This window comes from Biomphalaria glabrata, chromosome 12 (assembly GCF_947242115.1).
Source record: "Biomphalaria glabrata chromosome 12, xgBioGlab47.1, whole genome shotgun sequence".
Lineage (NCBI taxonomy): Eukaryota > Metazoa > Mollusca > Gastropoda > Planorbidae > Biomphalaria > Biomphalaria glabrata.
In genome coordinates this window covers 27283305-27295990 of record NC_074722.1, presented here as the reverse complement: position 1 = coordinate 27295990, position 12686 = coordinate 27283305, and the positions used below count along the sequence as shown (strand labels likewise).

At 31.0% G+C, this 12686-nt stretch overlaps 1 protein-coding gene across 2 annotated transcripts in view; it reads right to left on the bottom strand.

Annotated features, from left to right (window-relative positions):
* Nucleotides 1-12686, bottom strand: part of LOC106073131 (two pore channel protein 1-like) — a 32771-nt gene that overhangs the window by 16870 nt on the left and 3215 nt on the right. Inside the window, exons 2-10 of one of the 2 annotated variants that reach the window (XM_056005910.1) lie at nucleotides 12312-12615; nucleotides 8896-9044; nucleotides 7468-7644; nucleotides 6768-6881; nucleotides 6288-6418; nucleotides 5224-5312; nucleotides 2211-2245; nucleotides 1946-2004; nucleotides 781-880 (exon numbers count right to left, since the gene is read on the bottom strand). In XM_056005910.1, the coding sequence (XP_055861885.1) occupies nucleotides 781-880; nucleotides 1946-2004; nucleotides 2211-2245; nucleotides 5224-5312; nucleotides 6288-6418; nucleotides 6768-6881; nucleotides 7468-7644; nucleotides 8896-9044; nucleotides 12312-12360 (903 nt within the window). In that variant the 5' untranslated portion in view covers nucleotides 12361-12615. The remainder of the gene's footprint in view (nucleotides 1-780; nucleotides 881-1945; nucleotides 2005-2210; nucleotides 2246-5223; nucleotides 5313-6287; nucleotides 6419-6767; nucleotides 6882-7467; nucleotides 7645-8895; nucleotides 9045-12311; nucleotides 12616-12686) is intronic. The other variant, XM_056005909.1, reaches the window with a different exon arrangement.

Sequence of the window (12686 nt, the reverse complement as noted above, 5' to 3'; positions counted from 1 at the left end):
ATATACGATCATCCATGAAAGTTTAATACTATAAATAAAGATTTTTTTTTGTTATAAAATACATGTTGTTTCTGAAGATTATTACAAAGACAACATTTTTTAGGGTAATCATACAAAATTGTCTTAGAAATAAAAGATGTTTGGTGCATATTCATATAAGTTAGTTAAAATATAAACATTAATAAATTCAATAACAGAAATTAAAGGAACCACATTCACTTTATAAATATTAATAGAAATCTAGGTACTATGATGTACTTTTTACTATCTGGCCAACTATCCTGCAGTGATATTCATCCAGAATCGAATATGGGCAGATAATGAAAAAAGTAAGTAAAAGTTCCCCTTTCAGACCTTGCAATCTATAGGGCAGATGTTTTTTTGGTGGCTAAGGACTAATGAGCAGGGTGTCATAAGACCAGCACAACAGCCTTTTTAGTGCCTTTACTTTCCCCAACAAAAGTCAGGTACCCATAGATTTGAGTGCTCTCAGGGGCACCCAAAAAATACAGAAATTCAAAATCCCAGTCTTCAGCAAGATCCAGTCATCACCAAGATTCAAGCCCAGGAGGACCCCAGGTTTGCAAAAACCCTTAACCACTCAGCAACCGCATCACCCCCTTATAATGAAAAATGGTTGGATATTCTGCTGGACCCAGAGCTACTATCCAGTCAAACCCGTAGTTAAAGAAATTTCTATGCAGTTCTTTCAAACTGCAATAACTTAACATCAATCAGCATTGTTTTATTTTTTTTTGTATACAAACCAATTATACTTACAAGATTCATCAGGAAGTATAACTCTAGTGACAAATAGATGATGAAAAATACACAAGAGAAGCGAGACTCATTGTAAGCTGCCATCATGACATCAGGATAGCTGAAATAGTCATACTGAAGAATAAATAACTAAACCATACAACTCTCTTCCATTGTGGTGATGGTATGAGTTGGATAATCAAATCAGACAATGCTCTAGTTTACCTGTCATTTGTTTAATATAAATGCATAGAAAAAAATATTTTATCATAAGATAAATTAACTTTAATGTGAAGATCACTAACAGTGAGTTGAAGAGTTGTTCATGCTATAAAGGAAGAATGTTGTCACTAATTTGTGACTAAGACTATTCTTGTATATCTTGGTCACAGACGGATATGTGTTGCCAGATGAAATACCAAATTCTCCCAATTCTCCCTAAATCTTCAGACTCAAAGACGTTTCCTTATTATAATTATTCTTAAAGTCTTATCTCTTTACACTTTATTCATTTCAATGTCTAAGCTTCATAGATTAAGAAAAGCTAATGGAAATGTTTGATTGTTGCCAAAGTTAATATAGAAGCAATAAGTATTAACAATGGGAATCGAAAAAGTCAAAAAATAGTCACTTATTCAATGGTATGTTTTCTATGCTCTGCAACATTTTCTTTTGTTTCCATTATTTGACCTTGCCTCCTAAAATCTAAAGCCAAAGAGCATTTTCTTTGACATTTTTGGGATGTTATCTCTACACTTATTGATTTTTAAAGATATTTATTTACCAAAAGATTTACAGTAACCATACAGCTGATCTTTAATTGACCATTTTAGAGAACCTGGCACAGGATTTTAACACTGGGTCTTGGGACTTATACACTAACTCAAGACTTTGATGTATATCCCAGTGCTGCTCTTGTCTTCAATGTTGGAACATTAAAGAAAAAATAGGAATAGAATAGAAGTTCATAAAAAGGTAGGTTATAATATTTCCTCTAGTTTTTGCAAGACTGAAATTTCAATGTAGCCACTTATAAGATAATGTTTCACTTAATACATATTTCTGTACCGATGTAAGGGAAACCATAATTCCTATATGACAAAAGTAAACTTTCATTGAATGTGATATATTTTAGAATATGAAATGGCAATAACTGAAGAACAATAAAAACAAAGCAATAACTTACTTGGCAGTTGTGAGAAGAACAAATAAACTAATGAAACTACTCTGGATGGTTTTGAAATTCTGCAGAAATAAAAACATAAATGCATTTGTAGATTTTACACTATGGAGGTTGTTTCACGATTTTGCAAAGTGAGAATGAGTCTATTTTTAGACAATAAGCAAATTTCAACTCTCATAAATTTAAAATACTGGTACAAATCATTTATCAAAAGAAACATTATTTATTTCAAAGCTTAAATAATAATATTTTAACATAAAATACTCACTGTATCTGTTTTAATACCAGAAAATAAATAAAAACCTGTAAAAGAAAAAGACAATCTCTGAAGCAAGAGATATGCAGATTTGAACAATTCTTAATGGTGTTTTACGGGTTGCTTTATTGCTTTATGTTTCTGCTTTAAGAGTTAAAGACATATTCCTTCTGTAAGATTTTTTTCTTAACTAGATGAAAATATGATTATTATTATTTGATTTTTTTCCCCACAATGCATAGCTATACAATTTAAGCTTGTTTAGTTAATTATGGTTTGATCCCATTTATTTATTGTGTTTCTTTCTAGCAATATGCAAATTATTTTCTCTTTTGAAGTGAGGTCTGTAATTAATAAGATAAGAATGTGACGTCTTGAAGGCCCTGATCAAGTACAATCTGGAAATAAGGACTATTAACTTTTTTTTTAATGCAAAGAAAGTTGATAAGTTATAGTTATATATTTTAAAATTTATTCAATAAATATTTACATCAATCATCAATCGCATTTTGGCCAATATTTAAGTTAAAATAAAAACCAAAAGGGCTAGTATTTTTCACGACAAAAAAAAAAGTTTTTTAACTTTTTGAACTAACTGAATGGTTAAGCTTTATATTTTAAGCAACACAAAAAAAAAAGTTTTTTAACTTTTTGAACTAACTGAATGGTTAAGCTTTATATTTTAAGCAACACAAAAAAAAAAGTTTTTTTAACTTTTTGAACTAACTGAATGGTTAAGCTTTATATTTTAAGCAACACAAAAAAAAAAGTTTTTTAACTTTTTGAACTAACTGAATGGTTAAGCTTTATATTTTAAGCAACACAAAAAAAAAGTTTTTTAACTTTTTGAACTAACTGAATGGTTAAGCTTTATATTTTAAGCAACACAAAAAAAAAAGTTTTTTAACTTTTTGAACTAACTGAATGGTTAAGCTTTATATTTTAAGCAACACAAAAAAAAAAGTTTTTTAACTTTTTGAACTAACTGAATGGTTAAGCTTTATATTTTAAGCAACACAAAAAAAAAAAAGTTTTTTAACTTTTTGAACTAACTGAATGGTTAAGCTTTATATTTTAAGCAACACAAAAAAAAAAGTTTTTTAACTTTTTGAACTAACTGAATGGTTAAGCTTTATATTTTAAGCAACACAAAAAAAAAAGTTTTTTAACTTTTTGAACTAACTGAATGGTTAAGCTTTATATTTTAAGCAACACAAAAAAAAAAGTTTTTTAACTTTTTGAACTAACTGAATGGTTAAGCTTTATATTTTAAGCAACACAAAAAAAAAAGTTTTTTAACTTTTTGAACTAACTGAATGGTTAAGCTTTATATTTTAAGCAACACAAAAAAAAAAGTTTTTTAACTTTTTGAACTAACTGAATGGTTAAGCTTTATATTTTAAGCAACACAAAAAAAAAAGTTTTTTAACTTTTTGAACTAACTGAATGGTTAAGCTTTATATTTTAAGCAACACAAAAAAAAAAGTTTTTTAACTTTTTGAACTAACTGAATGGTTAAGCTTTATATTTTAAGCAACACAAAAAAAAAAGTTTTAACTTTTTGAACAAACTGAATGGTTAAGCTTTATATTTTAAGCAACACAAAAAAAAAAGTTTTTTAACTTTTTGAACTAACTGAATGGTTAAGCTTTATATTTTAAGCAACACAAAAAAAAAAGTTTTTTAACTTTTTGAACTAACTGAATGGTTAAGCTTTATATTTTAAGCAACACAAAAAAAAAAGTTTTTTAACTTTTTGAACTAACTGAATGGTTAAGCTTTATATTTTAAGCAACACAAAAAAAAAAGTTTTTTAACTTTTTGAACTAACTGAATGGTTAAGCTTTATATTTTAAGCAACACAAAAAAAAAAGTTTTTTAACTTTTTGAACTAACTGAATGGTTAAGCTTTATATTTTAAGCAACACAAAAAAAAAAGTTTTTTAACTTTTTGAACTAACTGAATGGTTAAGCTTTATATTTTAAGCAACACAAAAAAAAAAGTTTTTTAACTTTTTGAACTAACTGAATGGTTAAGCTTTATATTTTAAGCAACACAAAAAAAAAAGTTTTTTAACTTTTTGAACTAACTGAATGGTTAAGCTTTATATTTTAAGCAACACAAAAAAAAAAGTTTTTTAACTTTTTGAACTAACTGAATGGTTAAGCTTTATATTTTAAGCAACACAAAAAAAAAAGTTTTAACTTTTTGAACTAACTGAATGGTTAAGCTTTATATTTTAAGCAACACAAAAAAAAAAGTTTTTTAACTTTTTGAACTAACTGAATGGTTAAGCTTTATATTTTAAGCAACACAAAAAAAAAAGTTTTAACTTTTTGAACTAACTGAATGGTTAAGCTTTATATTTTAAGCAACACAAAAAAAAAAGTTTTTTAACTTTTTGAACTAACTGAATGGTTAAGCTTTATATTTTAAGCAACACAAAAAAAAAAGTTTTTTAACTTTTTGAACTAACTGAATGGTTAAGCTTTATATTTTAAGCAACACAAAAAAAAAAGTTTTAACTTTTTGAACTAACTGAATGGTTAAGCTTTATATTTTAAGCAACACAAAAAAAAAAGTTTTAACTTTTTGAACAAACTGAATGGTTAAGCTTTATATTTTAAGCAACACAAAAAAAGGTTGCTAGACCAACATTATCTTTCTAGTGAGAATGAGAAGCAAATAGGCAAGTATTTCAAAACAAAATGATACAAAATTGATGCTTGCATAAACTTATCCAGTCATAATTGAAAATATAATATTTAATGCTTAATTTAAAAAAATTGATAGGTGAAAAATATGAAAACTCCTAGGTGTAAACGTACACATGTTGTTTTTAATTCAATTCACTTATTCCATTTGTCCATGTGTAGATATACATTTAGCAAGAATGTCTTCTCAAGCTCTTAAAAAAAATACATTTTTATTTTAGATACATAGAAGGCCTAAAAAGTATTTGCATCTAACTAAATGATACAAACATTTGCAACACACATTTGACACAAACCCTTCAATACCAACCTAGGATGGAAAATATCAACATGAAGAAGAGCAGCAAAATAATCATGTCCAGAATCGGGGGCATAGACTGCATGATCTGGCGAGTGATTCTACAAGAGACACACAAACATTAATGACCAAGAGTCAACACTGAAACTAAGTGAACACCAAATATGATGTTACACTAACAAAAAAGCTGAATTCCTATTTTTAGAGAGAAACCAGCATGCACATTGCTGTTTTGTTTCTCCTGATTTATTTTCTATGCCTCTTGGTCTCCTCAAAGACCTTCTTCTCATTTATTTCTCAAGCATTTAAGTGATAACATAGGATTACATATTTAATTTATTGCTCTTGTAATTTAACTTGTATGTGTATGTAGTCAGTGATTCAGGTGGAAAAGATGAAGACATTAAACGTCATATAAACCTAGCACGTCAGACATTTCCACACCTAAAACCAACCTGGAAATCTCCCCACATCTCTAACAAAACTAAAATAAGAATCTTAACTCTAATGTAAAGGCGGTCCTACTGTATGGTTCTGAAACATGGAGAACAACTGAAGCAACAGCAAAAAAAGTACAGACCTTCATTGACAGATGTCTGAGAAACAAGGGCACAAGACGTAGAGGAAGACCAAAAAAGAATGTGGCAATGCAGTGTACTAGATGAAGTTGAGAGGACAGGAAAGAGCTGCGAAGCCATTAAATAACCAGCAAGAGACTGTGGAGAGTGGCATGTTTTTACTAAGGCCCTATGTTCTACATGGAATGCAAAGGAAAGATAATGATGATGATGTGTATGATTGCTGTGTAATAATCTTATAAAGGAATGTCTATAGTTTATAAGAAAAATATAATCCTGTCTTTTTCTTACAGTCAATTCCTTCAAAAAAGATTATTAGCAAGTCAAGGAAGTTAATTAGAGATTTAAATTCTGCTAATTTGATTTCCTGGCCAATTTCTGCTAACCCCCGCTCCATGCTCCAATGGCACTATTTCTTAGTTGTTTTGTTTTTGTTGTCATTTATTATTCAATGTGCTCTATCTCATTGTTATCTTTTAATTTTAACAAAGTATTCACCTGCGAACACCTTGACAGTAGTGGGTGTGCAACAGGAACAATGGTCGCAGAGCTCTCGTGACACGGAAGTGGTTGGTTTGTCTAACAAGTACCACAATGGACTCGACAAGCATGAGCAGGATCAAGATGGCCTTTATGAGCAGACAATGATTCATGTAATATTTAAATAAAGCTAAAAGGGTAAATAAAATAACATAATGTATACAAGGATTCAAAATGTATATACATGCTTCACAGTTCTGAGGTGCATATTTAATGGAAACTAATATGCCTTCTTATCATCCTCATCTGCTAAAAACTCATTATTGAAAACTTTTAACAAATCCTTGCCAGTCTAATAACTGAATCCTACAGACTGAGGGGGTGTTGGATGTTTTGATTATTTTCCCATGTGACCCTTATTAGTTTTCCTAAGTTCTCTTTGGGTTTGTTGCATTTCATAAAGAGAATGATTAAACACGAAAAATAAAAGTCCCTTACCTTAAATAATGTTCTTCTATGCTTGATGAACCCCCACAATCTGAGCCATTTGAAACGTATTCCCAGGTCTAAGCTCAAGATGAGAAGACAAAGCATCTCTAATGAGCCATGGATCTAGGGGAAAAAACAAAAACACAAAGCTTTGAAAAAAAAATACATTTGACCAAAACTAAAAGTAAAGTTTCCTTTGAGAATAAGAGATTTAAAGCCATGTGCAGTGAAATGCTCTTTTTTTTTTTTAAAGTGGCAAATAGTTTTACTAAGAGTCTTGTATGGTCAGCAGATCCATCAACCCCTTTCATTTTTCCAACAAATGTCATTTACTGATACATTTGACCAATCTTTCTCTGCATCTGGAGCAGAAACTGATATCCATGATTTTCAGCTTAACTGACTGTATTAACTTAAACATTAAAAATGTATAATGAGTGATATTATGGGTTGAAAAAGAAACACTAGATATATTCAATACAAAAAATTGTCATCCATCAAAGGCAGATGATACCAACAGTTCAAAGAGAATCAACTGCGTAAGTATAGATAAAAACACTGTCTATCTAATGAAATAGACAAAAAACAAGGAACAGTCAACTTAAATTAGCTCAATATATCTGTGTATAAAAATGCTACTCAGCTATGCATTTAAAACTGCACTATAAATAACTTTAACTTGAAATTTTAAAAAATCAAACTGACTTACCCCTACTGGCAATTCAAAATAGGCCACAGCAGGTCTCTCAGATGCAGCTAGCAGCATCACCACCAAAGCAGCAAACATGTCTAACATGTAGAACCAGTGGTTGTGGGCTACTTGATAGGCGGGCAAAGCTTCATGGCTCTGGGGATGTGTGTAGAATTTGTCGTTGTTCTGGCCCTCCTAGGAAATGAAATTACAGCAGATAAATTGGCTTCTGTTGTTTTCACTCCCAAGAAATTGAGAGTCAGATATTTAGAACAGTCAGAGTTTAGGACTTTTGTTACCAGATTGGCATTGCTTGCATCTGCAGCATAATGCTGGAATAAATAAAGGAGTCTATAAGGCGACATAATTTTTTAACTGACTCCTGGATTCTGAAAATGCTAGCTCTAGCTCTACAACACTTATGTTGATGGTAACTTCCCCTGATTTATATTATTTTGTATGAAAAAAAAGGTCAAAGCCAACTATTTTGTTTGATATTTTGTAAATATTTCATTCAATTCAAACTAATATATCACTAATTAGCACATTGTCAGTAGGGTTTCACATTCAAATCAAAAATTGGAATGGGGCAAGATAGTACTTTTTAAAAAGCCTCCCTGAAGGCAAATATACCAAGTTTAGTAAGTCACACAAAAAAAAAACTAACAAATTTGCTCTCTAATTATCCAGATACTTTTCTGCATGAGGGAAAGACCATTCAAAAATGCTAAGAGTCTGAAAGATAATTGATTAATGTTCTTATTACAATAAATTAGACATATTTTTCATTTTCAGCTTGAATAATGCAAAAGTAGATTCCTCTAAAAAACTAAAATGTTATTCTATCTTTTTGTAACAGCTTTGCATCATAACTTGTTTTTGTAAAAGGAGGTGATGTAATGAAGAACAAAATTTGGGTTCAATATTGAAAACAAAAAATTTATTCACTATGTTTTCTCTTTCTTTCAATATTATCAATCTAATATATAAAGTAAGGCATATGTATATATCTATGTAAGTCTGGCTTAGAAATCAAAAGCGTTTGACCAATCTTGATAAAACTTGGCATAAATGTTCCTTAGATCATGGTGGAGACTGTAGTGTATGTATAATGCCTCACCCACAACCGGAAAACCCTAAAAAATAAAAATACCTAAATATATCTCCATTAAAGGCAAAACTTTAAACCCTTTTTCACAGTATTTTATATTTGATATCAATATTATGGCTAAACTGGTAAACCCATTTTCATACCCTACTTTCATTTTAGTGGCAAAATATTTTTTTAAAAATTGATAAGGGAACATTAGCCATGTTTAAAATAGATCTAAATACAGTCCACTAGATCAGTAATACCCAAATTAAGGCCCACAGGCCGCGGGTCATATCCGGCTAGTATCTTTATATTAATGACTCTCTGTGTACAGAAAATGTTGGACACTTTACCTGTAAGTAAATTGCTGCCTCCTGGTAGTTCAACTGCCACTGTTTCCTTCTGTTCTGTTCCCGAACTTTTTGATTGAAGCAAGCATTAGGGTCAGGAATGTCCTGTCCCATGTTGCCCACTTCATTGGCTATGTCCAGGTCTGAATCATCTAGAGGACACAATGAGAAGAAAATAAAACTCTAAGGTTTCAGCTGCATCACATACAAGACAAGGGCGTTAAGTTATAGATATCACTTTCAATTCACACAAAAATGTTCAGATGTTTTAGGTAATAAAATGGTTAATAACTAGACAAAAAAGGATTGCTTTTCATTGCATGGTTCTAATCGATGCCGCTACATATTAAACTAAATGATTACTCTTTTTGAATCGATTTATTGAACATCACAGTGACCCCATGGAAACTGACAGTGTCACTATTTTGTACATAAACTTGGTAAGAAACAAGAGTAAATACCATCATGAGAATATTGTCCCTTTCAAACCCACTAATACATTTCAAACTTTGAAAATTTCAAACGGCTTAAATGATTTAAAAGAAAAGAAATGTCAACATGTCATGTGTGTGTATATGTCGCGCTTGACAGCAAACAATAGCAGCTGACCAGAGGAAGTAAACTGGCTCAATTATTAGATCACTTTAAGAAACTTGAAGGATTTACTAACAGTGACCAAAGTAATCCAGAAAAATTTTTGTACAGCAATATTGAAGGAACATATAGGTAGATATTGGAGTTGTCGTTAGTAATTGTTACAAGTAAAATATTCAGTGTGCTTATTCTTTGATGGATTATTATTGATCAACTGTATCATAACTGTCTTATTTCAACTATAATACTTCATGTCAAGTTATCATGGTACAAATGATTTATAAGTTACTGTTCATATCTCATTGGATGGTTCATTTTATTCAACTGCGTTGGAAACCCAAGAAAAATATATTCAGCACTGTGTTTCTTCAGTATCCAAGTAATGAGTGGGAATATATTTATAGACACCCTCAAATCATAGGATTGTGGAGACAATACTACAACATCCACAATAAATGTATGTGATTCTCCATTGTTAAAACCAATTATTTCAGAAAAAGAATATAGCAAAAAAATAGTAAAAGTTTGACATTTTAGCCATTTATATTGTGTGAGAAGCCCATCATATCCCTCCCCCACACCAAACCAATATAATCAGGGATAACAATTAAAAGGCGAGATGTTGTTTTTAGTCAAGTCATCAACATTAAAATTAAATTTTAACCCAAGCTAACTTTAGGATCTGCAGGCTCATGATCTGTTACCCTATGTGTGAGAATTCTAATTATGTTTTGATGCTAATTATGAGAGCCACTTAACAGTCACAGAGCTGTCAGAGGAAATAGTTTAGCTTCCTGATTCTGAGTAGGCGAGACTAAATAGCTTTAGTCACATGGATTACAATCTTTAAATATGGATTGGGTTAGCAATAAAGGATAGCCCGATTTAATAGCCCAAAACCATAGTTAAAAGATTACAAGGAAACCAACAGGGAAAAGAAATACCCCAGCTTATCTTATCTTTAAGTAATCATCATTCACTGCAAATACAAAATTAATAATAATAATTTTATTTATAAAGCGCTGTTAACAAACAAAATGTAGGCTCAAGGCGCTGTAAAAACATTACAAACATAAACACAACTGCTAAAATAACAGTTAATCTAAAAAAGTCTTAAACAAGTAGGTCTTAATGTTCTTCTTAAAAGTGGTATAGCATGTTGTCTGTCTGAGATCAATGGGGAGTGAGTTCCAAACCTTTGGTCCGTGAACTGAAAAAGCACGCAGACCGTAGCTTTACAAGGAACATTTAATTTTTATACATAAAATGATCATATTTTAGAATAATTTTTTTTTCTTTTGACTGTTTGATCAAAGTTTTTGAGCACTAAATATTTAAATGATTTCCATCAATGACTCAAAAAGATGGAGGCACGGTGGCTGAGTGGTAAAGCGCTTGGTTTCTGAACTGGAGGTCACAGGTTCAAATCCTGGTGAATTCTGTGGTTTTTACTTTTGGAATTATTAGGGTGCCTCTGAGTCTACCCAGCTGGGGAAGAGTAAATACAGTTGGTTGTTGTACTGGCTACATGACACCCTCGTAAACTGTGGACCACATAAACTACTTTTACATCATCTGCCATATAGATCACAAGGTCTGAAAGGGTAACTTTACTTTACTTTCTTTTTACTCAAGAAGAAAAGAGGTGGTTTGTTTTAAAGTCTACTAATTTGTGTAGCCATATATGCTAACAAGGGAACATCACATCAGCTGCGTGTAGAGGGGGAGAACTGCTGTGTGAGCGACATCGTTCCGACCATAAACAATACCCAGGCTTTTATCTCGTTTTTCATATCTATGCTAACAAGAATATAAAGTGTTTAGAAGAATTACATAATTTTGTACAACTCAAGTTGGTAAATAGTAGAGCTTGGTGGTGGTCTCAGGGGAGTTCTATTAAAACAAAACAAAAAATTCCTGTCTCCTAAAAGGGTTTTTGACATCATGAAATTTCATAAAAAAGTACTATAATCAAGTTCTTAAATAGTAAGAAATCAAAATTTTAATTAATAACATAAAATCTGTAAGCAGGGTCTTTCAAAGTTATTGTAAAATTTTATTTGTACTAGATTTTTTGGTGAAACCATAATTTTATTTGTAAATAGTGTCTTCCTTTTCAAAGTTTTATAACTTTAAAAAAAATATTAGTATAGCATTTGTTACAGTTGCATTCTCTAACAGGTTTAATCCAAAAATAATCCAAAAATAAACATATAAAAATTGAGAAATAAAGATGGAAAACACAACAACAACTTCAAGTGGAACCTCAACATTGACCACACAAAAAGCAAATGCAAAATAAAACAGAAAGTTTCCTTTTATTAAATGAAATCATGTAAGAGTAATTGAACAGAATATTATTATTATTATTATTATTATAGCTTTTATATAGCGCTACTTTCATGCTTATAGCATGCTCAGAGCGCTTTGGTCCAATCTCATTTGTGGACCGGTGGGGGGGAGGGGGTATCTAGGAGTTGGTTTTCCGTGCTGCCTTTAGGCACTCAGTAAACGCAACTCTGCCCGAGTTGGGTGTCGAACCTCGAGCCCCCTTCTAGGTAGCCAAGACAAGCTAAGATCAAGCGCACTTAGCCTCTCGACCACGCTTCCCACTGGTCAGCCATCACAAAGTTATTAGCTGAAGGTAACAAAAAATGAGACTCAGACATTGTTTTAAAAACACAATGACTGTAACTTAAAAGTAAAGTGTTTTTAATTTGACTCTTTAAATAGCAGCTGGGTGATTACAACACAGGAGTTGACTATATAAAGAGACAATAGTGAAACAATATTTATAGTTTAACATTTACTAACTGAGAACTCACCAAGGACAACAGTTGCCATCTCAATACATTCATCATTTGAAGTTAACATCCCACTAACACAATTGAAAAGATGAACAGCTTTTAGTTTATGAAAACATAGCTAGAAACTGGTTACAGAGTTGCAGCAGCACATTTAAGAAGACGTTCCTGACATATAATAATACAAATCATTGGCCTTTTTATTTTGTACCAAACAGCTTCATTCTGAAGTAAAAACCACAAGACAAGTGAAACATTCTTTTGACTACCATTGTATCTTCACTAGTTAGGGTTCAGTTCAATGACTAACACATTGCCAGTAATACTTGAAATGTAGTTATCACAGAAGCAATGGAAATGTTGAAAGAAAAAAAAACATCATCATCAATTATGGAA